The sequence below is a fragment of the Calonectris borealis genome, chromosome 10, assembly GCF_964195595.1.
Source record: "Calonectris borealis chromosome 10, bCalBor7.hap1.2, whole genome shotgun sequence".
NCBI lineage: Eukaryota > Metazoa > Chordata > Aves > Procellariiformes > Procellariidae > Calonectris > Calonectris borealis.
In genome coordinates, this window is record NC_134321.1 from 16,660,682 (window position 1) to 16,688,180 (window position 27,499).

At 45.7% G+C, this 27,499-nt stretch overlaps 1 protein-coding gene across 7 annotated transcripts; it reads right to left on the reverse strand.

Moving 5' to 3' along the window:
* Positions 1-18: 18 nt before the first annotated feature.
* LOC142086281 (uncharacterized) lies at positions 19-25,639 on the reverse strand. 7 transcript variants are annotated; one of them, XM_075159159.1, is made up of 15 exons: positions 24,689-25,639; positions 16,299-24,369; positions 15,896-15,952; positions 12,112-12,168; positions 11,387-11,526; positions 10,622-10,775; positions 9,019-9,126; positions 8,084-8,137; positions 7,266-7,301; positions 5,795-5,827; positions 4,239-4,304; positions 3,858-3,929; positions 3,700-3,774; positions 2,874-2,936; positions 19-2,410 (listed from the first exon to the last, which is right to left on the reverse strand). In XM_075159159.1, exons 2-15 carry the CDS (start codon positions 16,789-16,791, stop codon positions 2,391-2,393), a joined length of 1,428 nt encoding a protein of 475 aa, XP_075015260.1. In that variant the 5' UTR covers positions 16,792-24,369; positions 24,689-25,639; the 3' UTR covers positions 19-2,390. The 7 variants fall into 7 exon arrangements, with proteins under 7 accessions (XP_075015260.1, XP_075015259.1, XP_075015258.1 ...); XM_075159158.1 differs by having other exon boundaries at positions 16,299-24,381; XM_075159157.1 differs by having other exon boundaries at positions 16,299-25,639.
* Positions 25,640-27,499: the final 1,860 nt, after the last annotated feature.

Below are 27,499 nucleotides of genomic sequence, written 5' to 3' on the forward strand. Positions count from 1 at the left end.
ATGTTTTCAGTCATTGAAAAACCTTCAGGTTATTTAACAATTTGTGGGCAGCAGCGCTTTGTCTGCCTGCTGTATAGCAGGAGCGTTTTCTGCTTTGCAACTAACCTTCCCTACTGTGAGCTCCAGCACGGGAGTGGTTGGGCGCTCACCGAAGGTCTGAGCGGGCTGTGCTTCAGCAGGGAAATAGGCACTGGGCATTAGAGCCTAGAGCGAATGGAGTAACTTTTGCTCAGTGTTTGGTCCAACTTACTGCTGAAGATTAAAATCCTGTCTTGAAGGGAGTTTAGCGAAAACAGAGTTCGCTCGCCCCTCTTCTGTTAGGCATTGGATGGTGACAAGCAGAACGTGCACTGCGGGAGGAGGGTGGCCAGTGCCTTTGCTCCAGTTCCTCCTCTCTGCGTTGCCCTCCAGCCATTTAAAACCAAAGACAAGAAGGAAGCACCCCGTGTGCTGGATAATGCCGAAGTGGAAGGGGCTGTACCCAGTCCTGGGGGCAGCAGGGGAGGTAGAGGCCCAGCAGAGCGGTGGGAATGAGTGATGAGCCACGGGCTGGACTTGGAGAATGGTAGCTCAGTGAGCACAAGATCATTTAAGGGGGTTGAGACTCTTCGTAGGAACTTGTATCATATTTTCGAGTGCTTGGCCAGTGCTGCAGCAAGGGTGATAGGTGAGAGCAGGATGAGAGCATTGCCGCTGGGCAAGAGGCAGGAATGTTTAGAAAGCTGAGCTGGACTCCAGAAGAAGGATCTGAAAGAACAGCAGGAAATTCCCAGATAACTGAGAGGATGCGGCTGAACATGTAAGTTGCTTTTTCTGTAGAATTGACTCTTTGCGTGTGAGTTGGGTCAGCTGTTCATCTCGCATGATGGTTTCCACTGGGTGATTTTTAAATGTTTTGCTATTCATAAATGTTTTGCTTCGGTTTAAAAAAAAAAAATTAAAAATTCATTTTGTTCACTGCAGAGTACCAGATTTTAAAATTAGTACTAAAATATGTTTCTCATCCTGACTATTCCACAGATTACCCTTCAGAAAGATGTTATACAGCAGAGGAAACTAAAAAAGCAATTTTCATCAGAGCAGGGTGGCCATGCATAGTTCTCAGTTCACCCAAAAGCCATTAACAACACTACACTGCTCTGAGCAAGACTTTATTGCCGACTAACAACACAAAATATACAGTATTTTGGTATGACAGATTATTTCTACAGAGACATGTAAATAGCACATGTAAATGAGAATATAAATATTACAAAGTAACTTTTCCTCATCCTTATTGCTTAATTTAACCCCTGACATGTTAGGTAACTGCTGTGTTGGTGCAGGCCTGCATGCAATTGCTGATATTTCTGGTTGTGCAAATGGAACTGCAACACACAAGAATGATCAACACCGGTGCTTAAAATTTAAAATTAAGTACAACTAAAAAGTAAGTGTTTTAATTTCCTGAGCAAGGCTTGAAATTGCTTCTCTAAAATGCTGGGCTGTTTGGGCTAATGGCTTTTAGATCTACGTTTCCTTGCAATTTCATGTTTTATGGCTCTTTCTGTCTGACCTGATGCCTTCATTCTTCTATGGGTATGAAGACATTTTTAATAAAATTTTAAAGGTATCATCTTCTTTTTCAGTCTGCCTAGGATTGCATAATGTGTAACATGTCCCTGTAGAATGAAAGGAATGTCGAAGTTGCACTTTATTTTACTCAAAGAAAAATGTTGGGGGATGAGTCAAATCAAGCTCTTCATTTTTCCCCTCAGAAGAGGAGATGAAATTTGCTGCTGTTAATAATCTCATTACTGCACCATTATGTCACTGCATGTAAAATCTCACCCAGCTTTCACTGGGTGAAATCATTATACGCCCACTATATTGAGTTCTGCCACAATAAATTAATCTGCTTCAGTGCTGTTGCACTGTTGGGGCTCAGCTGTGTAAGCACGCAGCTGGTGTTTGCCGCATCACAAGGGGTGAAGAGGAGGTGGCTTTGTGGTTGCCAAGATTCCTACTGAAACGCCCAGAGCCTGATCCAGAACCAGCAGAGGATAATACTGGTCGTTTTGTTGATTTTGATACACCATAGGCAGACTAACATGGTTGCATGGGGGAGGGAAGGAGAAGTGTTTATATTTAATGGAATTAAATATAAACCTACATCAGGATTGTCTTATGGAGCTCTGCTGAGCCACAAATCACTTCAGAAGAAAGAATGGGACCCTGTAACGCAGTTTCAGCCTTATTTTTGAGGGGAGGGCGTGATGTCTTTTCTATGGTTTAACAGTTCAGTATTTCACATTAGCCATTAGGGTTTTATGTTTGCCTCATAAAGCAGTTCTTTTAATCCTAGAAATGCAGACAGCAGGGTTTTGTGGAACTCTCCTGAAATATTCCTCCTAGGCAGCTTTCCTCATACCTGCATGATGAAGAAAAAGACGACCGTCAAGCCTGTTGTGTTCGAATTGTCGTGTATCCATGCAGCTTTTCAGCATTCTTCATATTTTGTGTTCACGCACACAGATAAACATGAGCCTGGAGTCTGAAGACCCGACAAGAGAAACCTACCCCCACTCCCTGAATTTTTAATTGAGCTATAGAATTCTTATTCAGACATTGTCAGAAAACAGTTAGTACCCCATACAGGGCAGAGTATTAAAAACGTAAAAATGCTCTGCCACATGGAAAGAGTCAAGAATAATTCATTTTCAAACCCAAGCAGCTGTAATGAACCGTAGTAAAATATTTCTTTTTTTTTTTTAATTAAGAAAAGAAGATTGGAAATTGTAATTTAGAGAAGTTAGTCTTAAGACTTGACCAAAATGAAGTACCCAGGAAGGTCTAGGGAATGTGCATGCAGTCAGTAAGAAGATCACTATTACCTGTTGGCCTGAATTTGTCAATCAGAGGAACAAAACTGTCAAGTACGCTCCGAATTCGGTACACTAATTGTGAAAACAAACATTTTTTTTGAGATGAGCCAGAGGGCAACATAAAACATAAAAAATAGGAAAATGGCAAAAACCAAACACTGACACTTGCAATATTAATGAACCCAAGATTAGTGTTTAAACAAGCACTTTTGCGGTACCATTAATAACAAAGTAGTGACAAGGCTGATTCCTTGAGAGAACCATCCCCAACCTGCCAAAAACACTAGCACACGGTTACAAAGGAGACTTCTGGTCTCAGCTGGGAAGCCATCACTTGCTGCTCGTCACACCTTTCCTACAACATCCCTAGGGACTGCCAAGACTGCCCATTTTTTTTAGTATTGTTTTCGGTAGCTGCTGCCATCCGGGTTCTGCTGAGAGCTCTTCCTCAGGGTGTTCAGCAGCCTCAGTCCCGGGGGAATGAATGGCAGCCGAGTGCGCAGCACCTTATAGAGTGTATCTGGGGAGACTGCCTTGCTGCTAAAATTACACGTTGTCATGGCAACTTAGCACTCAGCCATTGCTGCAGCAAGAGGTGACTCAGGGTCTGGTGATCATTGAGAAGGAAAAATGAGTCAACCTCTCCCTTCAGTGTCACTAAGGCACGTTTGTCTCCAGCCACACTCTGTAATTGTGAATGAGAGGTTACAGGCTAGTTACGCGATGATTTACGGAATCTCGGCGCTAGCACTTTTACAGACTTGCCTAGTTTAACGGTGGTGTGACCTTGTATCCTTAGTGTTGACACAGAGCTGGCTGCTGTAGATACACTTACCTAGACCAAAGTATATCCCAGTGGTTTCCAGGGAAGCGAAGGTGATTAAACCAGTTCCAAGAGAAATAGTCCAATCTAAGGCAACAAAATAAATGTTTGGCTTTGTTCATTTTTTCTAGTGTGCAACAATTTATCCTTCTATGGAAGTCTTGCCTTACCTTTGTAGTAGTAGTAGCAAATTAGTAAAGCTCCAATTGCAAAGCAAAGAATGACAAAATGAAAGAATTCATCTGAAATAGAGAGGGAAGATTAGGTCACAACTGCAGGCATGGCCCTTACGAATACACCTTAAGGTGCAGTGTATCGTTCAGCCAATGAAGTATTTCCACATGAGATGTCTCATATTAAGCTGCAAAACATATGTGCACACAAGTTGTTATGAGAAGCCTTGATGATTTTCATCGAAAAGCCTTGATGCACTTCAACAAAGTACTCATGTCGGGGGGTAAAAATAAAAGTTTTTTTGAACCATGGACTAAGGTTCAACAGGGTTGACATCAGTTGAATTTAAAAACAAAAAAAAAAAAGAAAAAAATTACCATCCTTCCGTATGCCCATCCACCGTACTGTCCACTGACGGAGGCGAGTGTTCTCGTTCTCATATCCTACAACAAAGAAATGGCTTTTATTGCCATGGAACTCTGAAATTAAGGAGTTAGGTTTATTTCCCTTTTTGTATCTGAAATCGACTCTCAGAGCAGAATATATGTAAAACTGTTTGTCCAAAGGAAAGATCTGCGAGCCTTTCAGAAAGATCAAATCAGCAATTTTAAAATCACCCCCAAAAGAGCAGGTTTTTTTTTAAAAAGAAAGCATAATCAGATGGTTGCGTTAACAATACAGAATTGTTTTAGAGCACTCTGGGTCTTTTCTATCTAGTCTGGGACAATCAATAGTCTCAGAATTACAGCGGGGGAGTAAAGCAGCAGTACAAGGGAGCTTCAGTTTGATTCTTGGGTGCTTTGCGCAATTACAGCTACAATAACATAACCGTCTTCATTACTAAGTGTATGCGTACCATCAATCTACTAAAGCCTGATGTTGAAGTATTTCTGCACCCCCCAAATTAAGAACTGTACCTGACAATTAGTCTCCTACAGATAGGTACACTGATACATAGAAAGAACAGCATAAGAACAAGCTAGAGATTTTGAGAGGTTTAAATACAGAGCATTTTGCTCTACGCTAGTTGTGAGCAGAGTTGCCAAATTCTGTTCTTTCTCCAGTTGTATTGTCAAAAGTCAGAAAGAGCTGAGTATTTTACCAGATTTCCAATGACGTGTTCAAAGCAGGTTTTTTACTTTTTTGTTTGTTGATCGCTTGAGAAGACCCCTGGCCAGTCTGCTGCATATAAGCCTTTGGGAGTTGATTCATCACGAGTTTTAGATGCTGATTTCACTTACATTGGGCTGTGCATCCAGGCAACCACTGCCTGGCAGTGAATTTAATTTTCTCTAAAGATGTAACAGGAGAGTACTGGAAATGTACTCCAAATGAGCTACAGACGTTTGCTATTGTGCTTTTGAACCATGAAGCAACTAAACTTTGCCAAGAAATTCTGTTCCGGGTCACCTGATACTGGAATCACATTTTTGAATTTTTGATTGTTTGAGCATTCTGGACTGATCAAGTTTTGATTTGGGGACAAACTCAGTTGTTTGATTATTAATGTTAACATAGCATTAATAATTAACATAATAATAATTAACATAATTAATAATTAACATAATAATAATTAACATAATTAATAATTAACATAACACTCACAAATGTTCCTCTGTGCAGCAGTATGAATGATCTATAGACACAGAATTTATCAGAACATGAATTCATATTTAGCAAGTGTCTGTTCTGTATTACTCTGCCTCCTAAATGCAATAGTTCCACTGTAAATTTGTATCGTGGAATGACTTGCACAGTATTTCTTCTAATAAAGCATTACAGTTCATTTTAATAAGTATTCTCAAACTTCTACTTTTTTGATTAGGAGCTATCTAAGTATCAAGGAGCTGGTATAGCTACCATCGCTAAGCAAAACTCAGTCCTGAAAGACAGCATCCACAAGAAAAACTTCTGTTGGCTTGTTTGTATTTACCATCTGCAATTGAATCTTCTCTTCTGGTAATCTCTGAAAGGCAACATAGTTTTATTATTTCTGATCGTAAAAATACAAATATATTGTTTCCCACCATTATCAGCACCAGCAAGCACGGCAAGTATTCACCCATTTGGTGACTCAGAATAGACAAAACAGTACTTGAAAGTGCCAGGAAATGAAGGAAGTTAAAAGGGCCCAAGAACAGATAACAATAAAACTGACTAGTCGCAGTGATCCCAGGTTCTTTGAAATAGCTGGGCAGTAGAAGATGGATGGCCTCCGTGTTAGTAGTCAGTTGCTAGAACTGAAGCTAGAACCAAGCAGAGCTGGGATCACAAGTGCTGCGTGTGTGTATCACCCGAACCTGTCCAGTGCCGTAGGCATGGTGTCCTGCACTAGCTAAATATTTTCCGTGTCTCAGTCTGGTGTATGGAAGTAATCCAGAACTGAAGCAACAAAGCCCATGGTGAGAAGTGGAGAGGCCAAATGCCAACTGGAAGAGCACTGTAATCCTCTTTCTGCCCCTGGCAATGTGGGGAGAATATTGTATTACAATATATCCCTCAACCCTTAGCTCCCTGGGAATAGGTAACTCAAAAACCTCCTCTAGGGATTATGCTGCAACTTATCTTCTTCCCAACTCTGTCCTCAGCTGAAACAGTCCAAGCCACAGCACCTATTCCCCACTCCACAGAAGAAAAGTGGTTGAGCAGGTGTCCTCTCAAAAAGGACAGTCTGCTGGGCTGTCTGCCTCTCATAACTAATGAATGTGGCATTGGCCTGGCAGTGGGAGGGATGAGGTCGGTAATGCAATCAAGCCATTGAACATTTCCTACTATGGGCTTTTTACATCTGTTCTGCTGCTGCTCAGCAGTCCCTGATAAAAGGAGATTTGCCTTTAGACTGGCTGGCTGTTCAAGCCTCTCAGCTGGTACTGGTTCTCAGTTGCTTGTCATTTGGCTTTCACCTAGCATCTTCTGTTGGGGCATGCTCTGTGCTCTACGTGAGGAAGGCATTCAGAGCTGAGTGTCACTGTTTTGCAGAAACCAGGTTCCAGCTCCCTCCCCATCTTGCATCCCTGTTCAGCAGGAGATAGAGGGCTGCAGGGAATGCTGAAAACTGCCTAGCTTTCTTGGGGAAGACTGAATAGTTGCCCAATAGATTTGCTGGGTTTTCCCCTAAAAAGGATGACAGCTGCTGTGAGCTGACCTTGTGAGAACCTGGCAGGCCTACAAAAAAGTGAGTTAATCTGCTAGAATGCCTTGTACACATCACCTGCTATCAGCCAGCCGCTATGACAAGCTTGCAACAAAATGTCTGTACCATGCCCAGGCCCAACACCAGGCTAACTGGAAACCAATGGATTTACAGCTGGGGGGTTATTTTTTAATAGATAAGCATGTCAGAAAGAAGAAACTGCAGTTACAGTCTTCCTTCCAGCAGGATGAGGTTATCTGGGAACACCTACCTGAATCTCTGTACGGAACAACCTCTGCTGGTATGCCTAAAATATTACGCAAAGATGGTATAGATTAATAACCATAACAAGTATGCATGTCTTGCTGCCAGTCCTAGCCCATGCAACTCTGTGGAAATTAGTGTGGTTGTGTAAAAGTGCCAAGGTCGATACCAACTCTAACTCATTAGCGACGGCAGCTCTGTTGTGGGTTATGCGGTCTGGAAGAGGGAAACATGAACGGATTATTAACCACCCATACTCCATCTCTCACAAAATTAGGAAAGCCTTAACTTTTTTACATCCATGGTTCTATACCATAAGCTGATAGCTATTCCTGTGTGTTGACACAGCACATTTTCTTCATCTGCATTGTACTTATTTTCCATTTTTCCTTTGGAAGGAAAGGAAAAGCCTTGGGAACGAGATCCAAGGTGTGGTCCTCGCTGATGGTCTCTGGTCAGCACTGAGGGCTGACTGCAGACCCTGTAAGTAGTGGCTGTGACAGATATGTTCAAAATTCTTTTGCTGCATTTCAATGGGAACTGGGCAGACCCAGGCAGCAGGACTTCTCCCGCAACAGCAGATGTTTCTATTCTCCTGGTTCAACTCTAAGCACAGGGCATGGCTGAGTGTTAGTATTACTTGAGCTTCATCTCGTAGGAAATGCCTTTCGTACAGCCAGAATCTGACTGGTCATTGTCCTATGTCTATACATGTTAATATACCTTTGTTCAAAAGTCAAACCAAAGAATGCCAGAAATTATCCTTTTTTTGGTTTATATTGGTTGTCTCTAGTAAAAACCAGTACTGTTGTCACTTTGTCCTACCTCCAAGTAATTGGCCTTCAGTCTTCTGTCTTCCTAAATCTTCCCCATCACTGTCTGGATAGAGAAAGTGTTTTTTCCTCAGATTAAAGAAAAATGTGCCAGCAGTATCAGAAACAACAGCACTGTAGTTGTTTGCTCATAATATAATAATGGCCGTGGGATATGTAGGTAAAAATCAAGCCTTTGAAATGCAAGGAACATTATTAGCTGCTTTTGCCTCACAGCTCTCTCCAAAGCTGTCTGAATAGGAAAAAAGCAGCAAAATTGAAAGTTGGAATAATTTGTATAAAGAGGTGTAGTGAGAAAGGTCTTATTTTAAACACATACATCATCAGCACTGCTAATTAGTTTGAAAATTTTATTTCTAAATGTAACTCATTTGATCTTAATCAGCTAGTGGCTTTCTGTAACAGAATAAGCCAGTACCAGCATTATCACTTCATGTTGCCTGTCACTTCTTAGTCTCTCATTTTCCACAAACGAAATGGTCTAGCGGCAGCCAAAGTGACTTTTGATACACTGTCAATGTTTGCTAATAAGGAAAGAAATGCTAGAGAAGTACTATAGCATTGCCAGCTACTACTGTGCATTGACTATTCTTTGCCTCTTGCTATAGCGCAGGATTCAGTTAGACCATAAACGCACTGAAGATCATAGAAGTTATGATCTTTTAGTTGGGAAGAAATTTTCAGCAGTTTTCAACATTTCTGAAACCCCCAACTTCCACAAGAGCGGGAGGCAGATACTATTTTGCTGGTAATGAATCTAGAGGTACTGATTATTTTCTGTGTTCTCTCTTTTGCACAATTTCTTACTTTTTTCAGAGTTCTGCAGAATTGCTGCTGAATTGCTGCAAGTCTCCTATGCGAATCTCTTAGGAACACTCAATCAGAATAAATTATGTATCAGGGAAAAATAAAATAAATCCTCTTTACCTTGTGTATCTTCATCCATGGACTCATGGGATGAGTTTTCAGCCTTTTTTTCGCCTTGTGAAAGCATGAGGTTCCTTTCCAATCTCTTCAGGAGTTTCAATTTTTCATCTGTTTTATATATAGAGAAAAAAATATTAGAAACAACTATTTACATTTTCTCTCTTTTACAGTGACAGATTTCACAGTGCTTTATTAAAGGTTGTCTGACAGAAAATCAGTCAGTCTTATTTCAGCTGTGTTTTTTGCACACAAGGAGTAGTACAAAGCATTACAAATGAAAGCATCATATACACTACTGTTTAGACTTTCTTAAATGGTTGTGGTAGATGCCTAAAGCTTCATATTCTGGCCTTTAATTTACCCATAATGCTACCCCTGTGAAAATTCCCACTCCCTGAAGCCATAGCAGCTGCAGCTGAAAGATGCTTTAGCTGGAGAATAGTTGCTCACCCTTCCCCGGGCTACTTCTCCCTTCACGCCTGTGATTTCTGCTGGGTTCCCCGTGTTTATGCCGCAGTGCCAGCACCCTCTTGTGGCACAAAAGCAAAGCCCTCGAAGCCAGCGAGGCCAAGTCAGCGGGAGGAGAAACCTGCGGGGCGCTGACTCCCGGGCCAGGCAGTGAAGTGCTCCTGGCTTGCGTGGCTGGAGAATCACTGCAGGTGATTCTTAACAGCTTCAAATCCAGCTCTGTGCTGAGGGCTGGCGGGACTGTGCCGCTCTTCATTACTAGTCGTGGTATTCGGACACACGCAGCTGGACACGATCCCCCCCGGCTGCTCGATGCTGCTCGCTGTACAAGAGCAGCAAGGCAGTCCCTGCTGTGACAACCTTTCCTACTCTGGCAGATGACCAAAGCTGGGCTGCTCTCCGGGCTGGGAGGTCTCTCCCCTTCATGAACATGTTTGATCAAGGCAGAAACAGGAACAGGATCTCCTTGAGGGTCTTCAGTTAAATTCAGGGTCATCTTAAGTGAGTGCAGCTCTGTGGTCTATTAAAAACAATTAATGACTCTATGAACCCTGTCAAACTGCACTTCGTTCTTTATTGCACAACCAGGCAAACGAGAAGTGCAGTGGAGCCTATTCGTATCTCGTTGCCAGGTTCAGCACCCCGAGTGGCATCCTCTATCCACTCCTTTTAGTTACTACTACATGGGCTGCTCAGGTCATTTGCAAAAATATTTTCAGTGGCTCAGCTCGGATTTCTTACCGCTATGAGAGCTCAGAGAGGTCCAGGCTGGCTGGATAACAGTCCATGCCAAAAAGTGTCCTGAATGTCATGAATCCAGCTAGACAGGAAAAACTGGGGCACCGCTTTAGATCAGAGAAATTTCTTTGGCATCATCATCCCAGGACATCCTCTCTCCCTAAACGAACAAGCTTTTTTCCCCAGAAGAAGCCAAGTCAAACTAAAGCAAAATATGTCTTTGGATCCCATTATCACCATACCTAACTGACTTTTCTAAGCAGAATTTCTAGACATTTTAGTTGTTCACTAGTGATCACTTCCAAGCATATATCAGAATTTTCAAACTGGTGTCAAGTCCCACTGGCACTGCAGGAATTTTAACAAAATAGCTGACAAGCAGCCAGGTAGGACTCACCCTTTCCCTTGGAGCTGGGCAGCTGCCTGTATCTAGATGGCTTGGTTGTCTTCAGCAAGAGATAAAGAACAGCCATTGCCCTGACTCCTTTCTTCTCTGTGGCTTTCAGGCAGGCTGCACAGCCTCCAGGTAAGACATTGCAGCTGTTGAGGAGCTGAAAGAAAGGTAAGTAAATAGCAAATAGTCCTTCCAATAAAACGTAGCCTGTAAAAACATACCCTGCTATACAAACGAATGTATCTCACCCCATCTGTGGGAAATGTAATCCCTACTATACCCCTGTAATCCCTGCCCCTACTATACATGGGGGAAATCAGGGACAAAGAGTAATGCCAAAGATGGGAAGAGAATGTAAACTCCATTCAGCAACTCAGATCAGAGCCGTCAACTGGGAAAGAAACATGGTGTATAATGGTTAACTATTTAAAGAGCTGGAGAAATACAGTTATAGGGTCTGAAAATGGACGTGCAATCTCTGCAGTATCTTACAGCAAAACGTCACTAACAACGGTCCTGCCTACAAAATAGTGAGCTGAACTGACCCTGAGGAATTTATACAAAGCCAGTTATTTTTTCATATGGAGAACATGAAGTAAAAAGCAGCGGCCTGAGTCTCATCTATCTAAGTGGCCTTTTACAGCATTTAGCATGTTTTAGATGTGTTTTAGCATATCAGATAACTGGACCCCAAAGTATTTCAGAGAAGTATAAAAGTATCTGTATAACAATGTCGTACAAGGGATGCGTGTTTCTTTAGTAACTTACATTGTTCTTTTCTTCAGTAGTCAGGATAGGTGGGTCAGTGGTGGCTAAACTTTTTACAAGTGATTCCCAGAAGGACTGGTTCATTTTCTCATGATTCTCCAAATAATTGGCATCAGCAGTAAAAACCCTCTGGAAAACATCTGGGAAGAAAAACAAATCACTGTGCAAGCAGTAGAGGTGGGTTGCATGTTCCTGTGGTGCTCGGTGAAGGCATGGGGACAGACATAGACTCTGCAGCATGTCTGCATGTAAGAGAGAGGGCAGTGCTGTATTGTATAAAGCAACTCAGTCTGCCATAAATCAGTACAAAAATGTCAATAGTCCATACAAATTACCCATGTTTCTGTGATGCTACTGTCTCAGTTAAAGAAGTAGGGGAAATATTCCTAGCTATTTAACGGGTGCTTATTCTGACCATGCTATTTTACAGGCAGGCACAAAGACACAAAGGGCTGGATACCAAGGTATTGAGATAGCTCATTAGGCATTTAATGCACAGCAAAATCTCCTTTGTGCATCTAAATTCCCAAAAGCACATGCCCAAGGCCTGATGAGAAGCCTGTGGAAGAGCTGGGAACTGACTCCTGGTCTCTCTTTTACAAGCAAGGAGATGGATGGAGTGGTTTTTCAGCAGAAACAAGTTTCATTGACTCATGACCACTCTAGCAAACACTGTTGTGTAGTGTGAATGAGCCAAAGCGTTGATCTTTGTGTGCTCCCCTTACCTTCCTGTTCTTCAGTAAGATCTGGGAATGGGACATTCAAGTTCTCCATTGCTGTGCCTGTTCGAAAGGGGAGAAAAAGCATATTTAGAAACAGATCAGTCTGACCTTCTCTATTTTTCTGTCTCACACTTGATTTTCTGCAAACATGGCGTCTATGTCTAGGCACTTTAGTTTCGAAATCACTTCTCTGTTGCAATGGGAGTTTCACATCATGATTCATTTACCCTCCTGGGACCCATTCTCCATTCCTCTGAGTGAGCCTTGCTGGGCTGGCCTTTGGTTATTAAGAAAGAACAAAAGTCTGATCATCATGAGTAAAATGAAAAGAAGTCTGACTTGATCACTCACGTTGTTTTTTTACAGCTACCAAGGTGTCTAATTAACTATTTACCACAGATGTGAGTAACTTAATAGGCCCTGTTCCATTCACAAAACAGAACGATTATTCTGTACCTTTGACATCCTTATACTTAAAATGTACCAATCGGGGAGAATAGTAGCAATAGTTCATAGGAGAGCCCCGCAAGATTTGGAATCCTTGTCTCACAGAAGACTTTGACACTTCAACATCTGTTCTTCCCAAGTTGTCATGAAAAGGAAATTTCCACTAACTTGAGGTTTATGAATTAAAAATTTTTAAGTGTTGTTCCCAGAATTCTTACTGGTATTTGCCATGGAAAAAAAAAAACATTCTGACTTCCCCAAAATCCAATGTTTCCTTTTGTTTTGCTAAACTCGCCCCAGAAATTTTGTTTTGCGGCTGTTTTATTCTGATGATGCATTTTTTTGTGGTGGTTGTGGTTCTGAACAGTTGCCTCCACCTACGGTGGTCCAGGCATCCTGCACTGACTGCTGCATGTCCCCTCATGCAGCATTTCAACTAAAACACTAATGTATTGAGAGATGCAAAAGATTTTTGGAGAACCTGAATACAGTTTCCACTATGCAGGGCACAATAGGAAAACAGCTTATACACCTTATACGGGTTTTCTTACAATATGACTTTTGGGTCCATTTAATAAAACACTTTCAATCAAGCAGTTTGAAAACTAAGTATTTCCTTTGTATTTTCCAAATGGAAAACTGTTTCTTTTCCTACAGGCAGTTTCAGTTCTCTAGACACCATCATATCAGTCAGAAAAATATTCTAATACAAAATCCAAAACAGGCCCATTTAATATCTTCAGAAGGATAGTATAACACACAAGAAAAACATCTTCTTTCTGGAAACAGAACAACTTTTTAGTGTGTCAGTTCTCAGATAGAGGAAATTAGACACAAAAAGACTCCAAAGCAGCTGCAAAACCCATCCCTCCTTTGGAACCAGGGTCGAGGTCCCACATTTTCGGTATGTTGGTGATTCTGGAGGCTTTCTCATTTCCTAGGCTGCAAGTGTTCCTCAAGGATGAGGTCCTTAGTTTGAAAGTCTTTAGCCCCTGGTTTGCTGTTTGGCTCTGGGAAAATTACGTAACCTCTTCAACCACTTTTAAAGGCTAAGCCCAGAAAACTGCTTACCTACCTCCTAGGTGTATTGTGAGAAAAAATAAGAACACTTTGAAATTATTCCCGATGACGAGTCTATGCAAGACATCTACAATGGCAGATAATACCTTTTATTTAACCACCTGATATACCTGGAACAACTGGCAAGTTTTTGGACAAACAAGCTTTGAGCTTTATCAATTAGTCTAATAAAAGTTTTTACCTCTCCCACAAACCTTGCCTGACTTACAGCCTTTGCTGCTGTAGCTGTAGCAATGTGAGACTGTGAGCACCTGATAGGGAATGCAGGAAACGCATCTGTCCTCTCTGCCCCGGGCAAGCAACAGCTGATGTTGAAATACAGGAACCCAGCATACCACACCCTGAATAAACTCATTCTCGGCCTCACAGTGAAGAACGTCATTTCTGTGCAGTTATGTATCTCCAGCAATGGTTTTCAGCCTTTTTCAGTATCTTTCTTGTCTTCCTATTTACTCAGCTTAAACCTTGCAACAGTGTTTGCTTTTGTAAGTTAAATCCTTTAGACCTCTCTGTGGACTGCACAGTTGAAATACCAGGCCTAAAGGAACAAAATTACTTTAAATATAAACATTTCTTTTCTGACTGATGAATTCCATTTCATAAAAATATCCACAGATTTTACTGTTGAGTGAAATTCAGGAGGTTTGTCTTTAGGGCTTCTATTACCTAGTGAAGGCCACTTTCACTGGCACATTTGAGGCACGTTGCTCTTCCTGTGACACAAACCCGTCGCAGCAGCTGCCTTATGCCAGCTTTGCGTCCCAAAGACAAAGCGAGCAGGTAGCAGGTCTGTCCCACCACGCACAAAGGAAGAGCAGATACAACACTGAAGGCAGTCAATCTCGTTTGCTATCAGACTGATTTACCTTAAAAATGTTCATTTGCTGGCCCAAAGGACCGGACTGCTCAGCCGTACCAGCAACAGAAACATATCTGCCTAACGCACTTACGCATCCCGCTCTGATAAGACCTGGATGCCACAAGAGGATCCAGGAGCAGCCAGTGTCTGCTCCCATCTCCCTTCCTGTGCCTCCAGCACAGCTAAGCCTAGCCAGTCACCAAGCTTTACGTAACTAAGGAAGTTGGGTACCTAATTTCTGTTAGACTATGGACAATTAATTCCCCTGTGGCTCTTCTGGAAAGAAAATCAGATCTAAACAAAGGATAAGTATAAACATTTAATTATTGTATGTTTTAAAAGTGGCTTAGTTGATTATACCTCATTATGAGAGAAGGATGATGATATACTGGCACTTCAGCCTGGCCATGAGCTCATTGGGGAATGACATGAACAACAGACCTCATCTTGCTTTCCCCACAGTAAATCAGAACTTAATTACAGTGAGGTCTTTTTAACATGTTAGAAGAAAATTTGTATGCAGAGTCAGACTCCTCATAGTTGTTTAGAAAGTGAGGCTAATAACTGCCATACACTACAACTTTTTGCTTAGCTGCTGAAATGTATCTGGGTGAAATTGTTCAATGGTATAGCAAAAAAATGTAAATAAAATAAAATAAAGTTGTTTTGACTTCAAGACAAAAACCAGACAATCCTAAACCTTTTCCCTTTGAAACTACTTTTACCTTTCATTTTATATGCTGACACCAAATCTTGCTAAATTTTATTTTAAACATAAACGTTAAGTCCCTCCCTGCCCTTCTCTCAAACCAAACCAAACAAACTTCATAAAGCACACCTGCAAGTCTTTAGCGGTTGGTTCCACAGGAAGATGTCCTGGAGGGCTGTGGCCGTGGTGAAAGCTGGTAGTTTCTTCCAGTGAGACAACAAAAACTGGTCCACGCCGGCTCAGTTTGAAACCGTTCCTACTCTAGTCTCCTCAGGCAATGCCACCAGTGAGATAATTCTGCTATTTGTCTGCTTGCCTTCCTGTTGTCAAATATAGTTGAAATGTGACAGAGAAGTAGCAAAACTCAAAGACTTTTCACTCTTTACGGCATCCTTGAACACAGGCAGGTGGAGAGACCCAGTGAGTGCGTGTCACCGTGGGGAGGGCAGCTCCCCAGGCTCGGTGTGACCATCCCCATGGGGTGAGCAGGGAGCAGGCGCAGCCCGTCCGCCCCTTGCCACAGCACCAGGCTTCCTTCCTCTCCTGGCTCTCACAGCAAGCCCGGGCACGGTGGCCGCGCTGCTGCCAGCCCTACACCTGGAAACCTGGGGCGTTGCTGCCTGTTTTCCAGGCACGCTGGTAAAATAATGGCAGTGCTCCCGTACGCATTTACATATACCATTTGAAATTACCTGGTTTGTATTTCTCCTTATGCGCCGTGTGCTCCTCCGTGCAGTCGTTGGAAAGCTCTGAAGGGAAGAAAATGAGGTCATCAGAAGCCAGAAAAGCTCATGTTTATAGGCTGAATAAGGTTAAGGCAAACAAATCTTCCTCTACACACAAAATGGGGGCGTTGCCACAAGGATTTATAGGAAAAAAAGAAAATTTAAAAGATGTGGAAGTCCAGTCAGGAAGACATAGAGGTTACAGGTAAGTCCTGTGCCTTGCCCCCACAGCACCACAACCCCTCATACAGCGTCGTGATGCCTCGGGGAGTAATCAACAGCCCAGCCGTGTACCAAGAGCCAGGACACAACCCCGAAACACCCTCGGTCTCGACCACAAGAAGCTCCCGAACCCCTCCCCGGTGCTTACCTGCAGGGCTGTGCGGTGGGTTGGGATCCCGGGGCAGGGCGTGCACAGCGCTGGCCCCAGCAGGCGATGGCGGGCGGGCAGGCGTCGGGGCCGGCGCTGGGGCCTCACGTGGCCTGCCCTGAGTCACAGCCAGAGCAGCGGCAGCTCCGCGTCGTCCTCCGGCCGCTGGCGGTCGCGCTCCGGGCGTGGCGGGAGGAGCTGTGTGCTGTCTGTGTCCCCAAGCCCTGGGGAAGGCGGCTGAGGGCCGATCCCGCCGGCGTGGGGGAGAGGTGCTGGGCGGCCTCCCAGCCTGTCTCAGGCACCTACCTGCCTCAGTGGCCCTGACCGGCCGGGGCCCCCCGCCCCTGCTCCAGCGTGTGCCCCGGCTCGGGCCCGCTTGTTTGGCCTGTCTGGGACACGAGGGGGAGTCCGGGGATCCCTCTCTGAGGGGAAAGGCCCTGGGCTCCCGTACAGCCGAGCGGGCACGCCATGAGGCGTTTGGAGGCCCAGGCATGCTGCCTTCCTGCCCAGAGCATCCCCGGGCTCAGGGAGGGAGGTGCAGGGGGGAACGCCCATGCAGGGAGCAAGGAGACAGGTGGGTTTCGTACCCCGCTCCCATCAGGAACAGGACATTGCCAGCACGGGGGTCAGATCCAGCCTTCTGGGCTGGGGGCCCAGGAAGGCCCCCGCCATCATCCCTGAGGCAGGCGCGCTGCCCACATCCCTGTGCCCCAGGGCTGCGGCGTCCTGTGGCGGAGCAGCCAGGCCGCTGACGGGGGAGGGAAACCATCCATCACGCCTGCCTCCAGCAACCAGAGAGGGTGCTGAAAACATAAAGCCAGAGCCACCTCTGGGTTACTGATGTGCTCACCAAGGCACAACAGACTGAGCGTGTTCAAAATCTTCCTCTGCTGTTTGCTCGGCATGTGAAACTGTTGGGGGCTCCTGTGTAGGTAAGAGGCACAGCTACCCCTCTGGGGAAAAGGGCTTTATACCACCCTGACCAGCTGATAAGCTTGAGAACAGCACGATCTCCTGCTGTGTTTGCAGGTGCTTGGGGTATGGATGAGGTGGAGCAGCCTGTTCTGATCGCCAGGAGCCAGCCAGGTCCTGCGGAGCAGTGCTGGCCATTTACTCCCAGGTGGTCCACCCTGCTTGGGCCAGCCCCCAGCCCCCAGGCATGCTTAATTCAAAGCTTATCTTAGTATCAGACAGGAATCCCAATACCTAAGTCAGTTTTGGCAAAGAAAATATTTGTATTTCCCAAGCGAACCTCCCCAGCCTCGCATTGGCTTTCAGTATGACCAGGGGTCTCCCAGGTCTCGTCACACACCATGTGATAGATTTCCACCTGAACTTTTGCCAGGTGCAAAAGTTCTCTGGATTTCATAGCTAGAAGTTAAATTTTTATCAAATTAGGTGTGCTTTTCCAGCAAGGCATATAATAAGTGAGTGGATGCAAATCCTCCATTTGTTATACGGTTAAGTGTCATTCCCGCTGCATTGTCTGCTTGCTCTTAGAAAGCAACAGGGAGCAGCCCAAGCCGGAGCCAGGCTCCAGTCTCTGATTAGCCTGAGGGAATGGTGGTAAACAGGGGCGTTTCTCTTTGCCCTGTCGCAGCAATCTGTTTTGCTATTAGTAACTCTATTAATGGCCTCTTGAGTTCTGATAATAGCAAATATCAGAGGGCAGGATGGACAGTCCTGAAAAACAAATGTCTTTCAGATCCTTGAGTTGACCACAGGCAATTTCCCACACGCTAGCAACCGCTTTCGTGTCCTCACTGCCTGGCTGTGCAGCACCCATGTGGTCTGGCTCTCTTGTGCTGTGTAGGCCAAGAGTTACCCACTCTCAGCCAGAGTACCAATTTACTTTGATTATAGGTTTAATGCTCTGTTTTCTGGCAGGAGGAAGAGATACAGTTTCCTCGTAATCCTCATTGCCTCTCTTAGAATAACCCGAAACAAAACATCCCTCTTTGCTTGCCCTATACCTGCAGTACGCCCATTGATGCTCTTCTCTGAGCCCCTCTCGTCCACCTCGGATGCATATAACTTCTTCAGCACAACATTAAACTGAAGCCACCCCAGAGCTGTTTTCTGTGTGGGGGAGCTGCCCCTTCACTAAAGATGGTGGTTTCTGGCCCAGCCAGCTGCCAGCAGAAGGCAACAAGAGAGTGGGGAAGAGGGGGGAGCTCTCCCCTGTGCAGGAGAGCAGAAAAAAGAAGCCCAGCCCAGAGGCTCAGCACCTGACATGCACCAGCTACACTGAAACAGGTGTTTTCACCTTGGTGTTTCCCACTACCGTTGCCCCTGGGTAGATAATTAACTAATTAATTAAGCCTTTCTTAGGCCAGCCTCTTGCCTTTGGCCCCTAGTATTCTCACCTAAGGAAGCACCCCAGCTCCCATGGCCTCCTGAGCTCCTTCTAGGCCTGCCCAGAGGCAACCCAACCTGTCAGTTGCTGGACTAAAATACAGTTGTGGGTTTGGCTTCATTTCAGCAGGATTTGTGTTACATCCTGGTGTAAGAGTTCCTTTTTCTCAGCAAGCGTTGCCTCTGTCTAAGCATGATGTTTGGCCAATTGAAAATGTGCGTGAAGAGCAATAGCTGGTGTCACAAGAGACTACTAGGGACATTCCAATAGCACAGTGCGTCTATCGATTACATGAGGTGTGGTCATGTTAAGTCATTTGTCAAATTAAGCTAACAGTTTCACCCTGGTGCAGTTGGAGCCTGAGTAGGGGGTTGCAGAGCAGGTTGTGTACCCTCCCTCTGCTCTCCTCTCCTCTCCTCGTAACTGATGCTTCTGGAGAGACTGGGACACAGATAGAGAAAGTAATTTATACTTCCTGTAGTAGGTGTGCATTGTTTTTTTTTTCTCTTCCAGTTGTTTTGTTGTTGTTGTTGTTTGGGGGTGTTTGGGTTTTTTTAAGTAGGCTGTTTCACTAGTTTTCCACAAGTGCCTATTCAAGTGCCTTGTCTCACCTACCCTGGCATATTTAATTACATGCAATGTGTTACACTTAAAACAGATAATACTCTGCATCTACTTCTGCTGGGAGAATATTATCTAATTAATTAGAATGCTTTATCATGTATTACATGTGTTTATTTTGCCCTTATTTGGGAACTGTCCTCTGAGAGAGTTAGGAGAATGGTGATTTACTCTTTGTATGCTGGGAAAATTGCTTCCAGGAGGGGTTTAGAGACATGAGATGTATGCTGAGGAGCTCTTATGCTTGACACTAATTGGGTGCAGTGTGTGTGCGTGCAGATTTGTCACACTGGCAGGTTGCATAAGAAATGCAGAAATACTCCTAAGTGAGTGCGGGAGGGGCCCTGTGATGGCACATATTCATAGTAGTAATTACCCATTTAGTCATCACATTTCTGTCGTGTTAAAACACTCCCATGACACCTCTTGCCCTACCCTGACTTTTACCCAAAGGGTTGGTTAAATTAGTCCCTCCTGTGCATTTACTTAGTTGCTACTTTTTTTTCTTTAAATAAAGTCTGCTTAAACAATTGTTGTGAGACTGGGAAGTACAAGTAACTGAGGGAGGACTATGCTTCCATGTCAGCTGCATTTTGCAGGTTACAGCTAGTTTACAGATACCTTTCTGTTTTTAAACTCTGAACACCTTTGAGACAGAGAGAGAGGAGAAAAGCAGTAACAAGTACAACCCACTCCTCTAACCCTCCAGACCATCACTGAACTAGTAACACCCTCTTATGCTGGGAGATCACGAGAAAGCAGCCGCTTGCCTTTGGCTGAGCCGAGAGGAATTCTGTTTAGCCATGAAAGTTTTTGCAGAATCGTATGGGAGAGTGAATCACGTTATACCTTACTGAGACCTTTTGGAGATTTTTTTCTCATCCTGTACCCTTCTGTGGAATTACTTGCCATAATAACTAATTCATTATATTAATATTTCAAACTAACACAGTAAAATTTTTGCTAAAGCCTGTTAAATTTAAGAACTAGGCCTAATTTTGTTTAATTTTTATCCAGAAACAGGAGTCTTGTTCTATACAGATCTTTTAGCATCTCTCCTAAACCCCATCAGGAACCAAGCAGAACACTGTGCTCACCTCTATGCCTGTTTCTTATTGTTTCCTTAAACTTTTACTTCTAGTCAAAATTTTTTTTTTCAAATTCATTAGAATCTTTCTAATATGATGTGTTGTAGAAAGTGGATCAGGGTGCTATAGCTATATTCTTATAGTAAAATGTCATTATTTACATTAAAAATCTCCCATTTCTGATCACTACTAAGTGGCAATAGAGGCTGAAGATGCACAAGATGAAATGAGTGAGTGTTGCAGACCCTATTGACAGACTCCAGAGAAACGTTGTTCCTTGTTTCTCCTTGTTACGAATGATAATACTGCTAATAGCAGGCTATTGTGCAGATTCTTGAGTCTCACAATTTTTCATTTTTTTGGCCAGGTGTTAAGATGTTAGGCAGCTGCCCTGTGCCTTTGCTGGCAAGCCGAGTGCATACAGACCTTGAAATAAATGAGCATCAGAATTTCCTACAGCAGGTCTGGAACTGTGTGGAGCAGTGATTGAGCCACCAGCAGCTTTGTTACGCCACAGCGCGCTTTGCTTAGGTGTGTCACAGGCATACGGACATGACCCTTAATATTTTGTGCTGCTCAGAAGGTGGCTGTGGCTGCTCTTGCAAACGCAGCTCCCATTTTGGCAAACGCCAAATGCTCCAAGTTTCTGCAACTCCCCTGAAGGTATTCCTTTTTTCCCCTCTACAAGTGATCAACGTTTCAACATTCACCCTCTTGCGGGTTCAGAAGTTAGGGAAAAAGCCACCAGCCTGTCAGCACCGCTGAACTCCCTGAAGGTCCTTCTGTACGTGCTGAAGCGTTTGTGCAGAAAGGCTGCCATCGCGTGGCCTTGTCCCTGGCCACGGGGACGGGGCGCAAGAGGCCCTTGCCAGCAGCCTCGCTCCCACCCTGCCTTCCATATCCCTCTCCAGGGGTGTTTTTTAGTTTTATTTGGCTCTGCTGATGCTCCTTCGCAGGCCTTGGCAGGCACAGGGCTGCAGCCTGCCAGAGCAAGCCCTTCCCAGCCACGATCGGCTCTTTTGCTGCCGTGCTATAAAATGAGAAGCTCTGGCTTTCTGTACACGGCGGGAATAAAGTGGAACTAAAGGCCACTTCAGACTACTGACCTGCAAAGCAAAAATGTCGTTTCACAGGTCAGACTTCTTGTGGAAACGAGCCAAGTTTCTTAGCACAGAAACACAGCCGCTCAAATGGTAGTCTCTCTTAAAGGCCAGAGACACGACGGTGGCAGCGCTAACCCAAATGTCGCAGCACCTCCAGATGCACAGCCCTCCAGGTCACACAGCCCAGCTGACTGAGGGAGTTGCTATTAGATTTGAGTTTCTGCTTCTTTTATGCCTGAAGCATTTGTCTGAAATGCAAACCCAGTCTGCTTTAGAAAGGTGGGAAAGCGGACCTGCAAGTCCGGCACTTGCCCTGTGAGCTATTTCTTTCCCTGACCAGTCTCTAAAACAAAAATGGCCTGTCTTTTTGGAGCTTGGGGTTTGGTTGGGGTTCTGGATCAAGAGACAGGGTAGTATTTGTGTGTGATCATACAGGAAAGGATAACTGCTGTAGCAAAGCAGATTCATGGACTATTTAATCTCTTTGTTTTCCCCGACAGTGGACTAAACACTGTTGAAAGGCATGCAGAGCACTCAAAGACAGCCAGTGTGTAATCCTCATTCCCACAGAGACATGGGCACCAAGACACGGTGATCCACACTGTAAGAGTTTCTCCTAGCTGTGGGATGGGTGGTACTAACGTAGGTTGGGTAGCAGAGGAGAGCTGAGCTCTTCCAATCCAGTTCCTGCAGTCATCACTGAACACAGAGCTGGTACTGACGCAGCACTTTTCTGGGTTGGCTGTGAAATGTCTGGCATGTCCTGGCGTGGAACATTCAAAAAAATCTTTTCATATTTATAGTAGTAGCTTTTGTAGTTGAGCTTTAGCAAACAAAAGATGGGAGCTAAGGAAACTTGAACCATACTCCAGTGCACTACCAGGCAGCGAGGCACCAGCCAGCTGCCTTGCTGTGCGTTAGATGAGCCTGGATCTTGAGGCTTGCCACTCACAGGACATCCCATAACTAGAGAAGTGCAGTTACACATGTCTAATGAAGCGATGGAGGCTGTTGGGGTGTTTATGCCTTGAAGAGAGCTTGCACCGTGTGCACGCATTTATTTCATTTGCATTTCCTTTTTAATTCCTAGAGAAACAGAAGCCAAGAGACGATTATACAATGCCCAGGATTCACGTGATTTGACATTAGACACCTACAAGGCAGATACACACATTCAGTACAGTTGTTTCATCCTTCCTGTGTGCTCAGAGGCCCTCCCAGGGTGCAAACCTTACGATTGTTTTATGTATCTGTCTGAGGGGGAGACCAGTGCCTTACAGTGAAAGCCTACCAATGCTTGTGCAGGCATGCCAGCTAAGTAGCTCAGGTGTCTTAGGTCACCTGAATGCTATCACTGAGTCTGTGACAAATGGGGGGCGAGGGGGGAAATACTCCAACATTCTCTCTGTGTTCTCTCAACAGCTGGATTGCATCAAACCAAAGGTCAGTCTAGCCTAGCGTCCCTTGCCTGCAGGTGAAGCCCAGAATGGCAGTAAGAGCAAGGCAAGCATGGGATAATCCCCCTGTGTGCTCTCCTGTGCCCTTGCAATCTACAGCACCAATTTCGTGAGCAGCAGAGGGGCCTGCTGACCTCTTGGCTGGCTCCTTGCAGTTCTCCAAACACTCTTTCCAGGCCATGTGCAACACCCCTTGAGGAGCAGATGGACCAACATACGGCTCCTCAGGACATTCTTATGGGAGAGCTCTCACACACACAGAGGAAGCCCACACTAAAGCACTGGAGGGAAAAACCATCATCCACGCTTCTCGAGGAGAAGCGTTAAAATCCTCTCCCCGCCACCACTTTAAACCTTGTTGGGAATACTAACTGTGATCTAAGCCAAGGCCTCAGAACGAACAACAGACCCAGCCCACCTTTAGCCATGGAGCAGCCCAGGCAGCCCTGGCATGCAGGGCCACCAAGAGGAGGAGGAGGCGGGGGCCATGGCCCCCCACACTCACGCCATGCTGCTGCTGCTGCTGCAGCCGGGGCCGGGCGCTGAGCAGTCGGTACTCATTGCCGGCGCAGCACTGCGGGGCTCCATGACCCCACGGCCGGGCCGAGGCTGCGTGGGGACGGCTCTCAGGGTACTTGCGGAGAGCCGTTGGAGCACAGCCGGGGGAGCTGCCCTGCCGGGGAGGGGAGCAAGTCCCATCGGGCAGCTCCGTCCAAGCCTGGGACACAGTCCCACCCTGGGCTGAGTCCACAGCTCTGTGCTGTTTCCCGGGCACTGCCACAGGGGCAGCGTGGAACTCTCGGTCCCCCAGAACAGAAATCCACAGCCAAGGGATTTCGGGGCCAGCGAGAAGCAGGCAGCCAATTGCCTGAGACCAAAGGAGCTCTCCATCTCCAGCCGCAGCCTGTTCGTGCACAAGTTAGCATACAGTCAGCAGTCTGAGAATCACTTTTCTTGCCAGTTAATGAAAAAACAAGGGACTGGCCAGGGGTGGGAGAGAGAGGCCTGGCACATGCCCGTGGCTTTTGCACGATTCCTCTGTTTGAGCAGGCTAAATAAATTGAAGGTGTACACCAAGATGTATTGCCCTCTGGAGAATTACGGACCTCCTCGGGTGCTGTTACCAGCAGCTCATGAGGCTGAAGAGTGAGTGTTTTTGAAGAATGTGTGTTTCACTACTATATTGATGTCATTAGTGCAATTCCGTCGTTATTAATACAAAAATATTTGCCCTGCTTCCAAATGGCTGTGAAGGAGCAAGGGGAAGGCTTGGGAGGCCGGGGATCTGAGGAAGGGGCTGCTGGCTGCTAGAGAAGTGGGGAGCAGTGAATTGCACCCAGCTGCTGGCCTGGCTGAGCCCACAAATCCTGCAGCAAGCACGGGGGATCAACGTGCGGTCTGAGGGCACTCTCCACCCACCGCCCTGACCAGTCTTCCAGGAGCAACCTGCCACAAAACCTGCTCAAAATCAGCATCTCTCTTCTTCCCTATTCCCCCAGTTCCCTGGGGTCCCTCGCCAATTCCATTCTTCTGGCCTCGCGGTAGGGCTGGAAGCGCCTCGTGAAGGCAGAGCCACAGGCAGCGGAAAGGGAGCTGATGATGTATCCACTCTAAAGCTTTTGCGTGCACTAGGACCAAGTCCCAGGTCCTGATGCTTTGCAAGAGTTCAGAGCAATACTGCTAGCAGCTTTTTCAAAATTGGACACAAAAATCTCAGTGTATCTGGAAACTTTCCATACCCCCATGACTTTCCCAGCTCACTGACCTGGTGTGATCAGCAGGCAATCACAGGCAGGCAGGGCCAATCTTCTCTTGGCACCAAAATGCAAGCAGACACTATCTTCTGGGATCTTTAAAGTCCAGCTTTGCAAAGCTATTAGGGACAAAGCGCAACTCTCCCTCAACAACTCAGCTGTGTCCTAACACATTCCTCTCTTGAGATCACCTCAGGTCACTGAATTATTATCAGGTTTAATCACCTGCCAGAGAGAGGGGATGAAGGTACATTTGACTTTAAAGCTGTTTCCTAAAATCAAGGCTCTGCTAGCAGTAGGTGGCTAGAGATCCCAAAGGTTATTGGCTAAAAGCTAGAATTATTTGAGAAGTCTGGTCCAATCCACCCATCTTAAAATATGTGCTTTGGATCAGACACTACAACCTTTATGGGGTATGCAAAGCTTGAAATCAAGCTCCCTCTTCTACTGACACCAGAAAAATGGTGATGACAACATAGCATCACCTCGCCTCCTGCCCAAGATCAAAATTCGGTACTACCACTCATTCCCAAACCTTGGAACTGTTAACTCAAATGAGGACTGCAGGATTGCCCCGATCGCTCCACAAGGTCTGGCTGCCTGTCCAGTAGGCAGCGAGCACTAAAAGCCTGCTGTTTACCATTTGAGAGCGCAAACCTTTCTCAAGCTACAGATCTGGCTCAGGCTCTAATGAAACTGCTCCATTCTGGCACCTTCGTAAGAGGCTTCAAAACAGCTTGCTCTCCAGCTCACGCTCTGTGAAAAGGTCTCAGCTACCAATAACTAGAGCTGCAAGGGTGCCTGAGCACCCAGCTCTCTCAGGACGAGAGGAAAGCATGCTTCGAGGACACAGAGCACGTTGTCATCTCCTGCTACATTCAATGTGCAGTGGGGAAAACAGCCAGCACCACTAACACAGCACGTAAATCAATCTCCCGATTTAGAATACACAAATCCACTCCAGAAAAGTTTAATGGGGGTTCCTGGGGCATCATATCCCAAAAAAGACACAGTACAAGAAAAAAAGGCAAGCAGAATACCCCAGTCTTTAAAACAATCTGAATGCTTCAAATATATCAAAGCTCCATCTACTACAAGGCTGCAGACCGCAGCAGCTGCTGGAAGAAGCAGTATCAGCCCGAGGACCAGGAGGCTTCTCCACCTCCCAGAGATGGCCTGAAATAAGCAGCACCCAAACCAGAAGGTCTTGCAGAGCCCTCAGGAACTACTGAGACTCCCTGAAAAGGAAAGAAAAAGGCCAGCACTCTGTACCGCAGTGAGCTGCCCAGCATCCCTGCTAGGAGATGAACCAGACAGGCTGATCCCACAGTGTTCAAGCTCTGTGAGAGCACGTGTCCTGGGAGGAGCAGTACCCTCCAGAAGACAGATCCCTACACCAAAACTGCTTTGGCCACACTGACTGTGTGGCAACACCCACTCCTGTGAGAAATCCTGGGGTCAGAGGAAAAAGGGAGAACCATTACAATAGCCTGTCAGGAGACCAGGAAGGGATCCGAGAGACACCACACTACTAGCAGGGAACGGGAACAAGCAATGATCTCAAGCGAAGAGGTGAGCCCGGTACAGCCCCAGTCCCACGGATGTCTGTGGTACCCTCCGTCTCCCATTCAGTCGTCAGGTGAAGAATCTTGGGATAATTGAAGCAGGGACCTCTGGTGGTCTCTAGCTCACCCCACCCCCCACACACATTCAAAGCAGGGCTAACTTCAAAGTCAGATCAAGCTGTTCAGGGCCTTGTCCAGACCAGTATCGTGTCATCTGCAAAGACGGAGGTCTCAGGACTCCACTCCAGCACATCCAGAATAAGCAGCACATGGGCCATGGGCATACTTTTGATGTACTTGGGCCACAGAGCAACTGCCTCCGAGGAAAGAGATAGGTGCTTTCCCTCTACCTACCAATCTTGTATGACAGCACCATCTCTCATCATTTTATATCGCCCCCGAGCGAAAGGACAATGATCCGTGGCTGCTCCACTCCACTGTAAGCTCTGCAGGGTTGGTACAAAGCACTTATTTCCCCTGGGACTAAGCACCAGAAGCAGCCAAGCCTCCCACATGTGCAGCCCAACCTGATAATAAAGCATAACTGGCTAGGTGAGCTGAGAGAAAGGCTGGGGGAGCACTTATTCAAACAATGGAACACACAGAGCTTCCTATGGAGAACAAAACTGTGAGCTCAGGGGACGACCTATGTTGAAGGGCAACCAGCTGATGTCAGATCTGCCAGGCTCAAAAATGTAAAGAACATTAAGTTACCCAGCTGCCCAGTAAACATTGCAGACATCACATTACCATCATGAAAAAGACAGCTTCCAGTTGGAGAATAATATACCGAGACATTTAAAGCCTGCTGGGAAGCAAGACAACCTTTACTGACACCAACTCCATGGACTCCCCAACAAACGCTAAATATGAGCGGTGAGTCTGCAGCTCTAGATGCCCACTGAAAAACTGAGATAAATGGTGGAGCGGTGGGAAGGGAGGAAAGATTTCCTTCTCCTTGCCACCTGCCTCCCTAGAGAGGAGGATAAGCACCTCTTCCTATGTGCCAGCAAAGGGCACTCTCCTGTGGCATGTGAACCATGACAGGCGAGCTTGCTGTCCCCACCTAGCCGTGACAGTGTGCACATGTGCAGGCTGAGACACCCTCCAAACCATCAGGATCACCAGATTTTCTGCTATGACCCCAGCAGGAGCACAAAGCACCTCAACGGTTGAGCCACGCTGGTCAGGTGCCTCCCAGAGCCGACAGCAGCCAGGCCAGCAGCCCCTGGAGCGTGTCCCCTCCCCTCACAGCCC

Excerpts from the sequence above, each read along its gene's own strand:
- LOC142086281 (XM_075159159.1), bottom strand. The coding sequence starts at position 16,791 with ATGCCTGGGCCTCCAAACGCCTCATGGCGTGCCCGCTCGGCTGTACGG. Across the intron at positions 15,953-16,298 it reads CCCACCGCACAGCCCTGCAG|AGCTTTCCAACGACTGCACG; the intron begins GTAAGCACCGGG and ends TCTTCCCTTCAG. Across the intron at positions 3,930-4,238 it reads GATGGGCATACGGAAGGATG|ATGAATTCTTTCATTTTGTC; the intron begins GTAATTTTTTTC and ends TCTCTATTTCAG.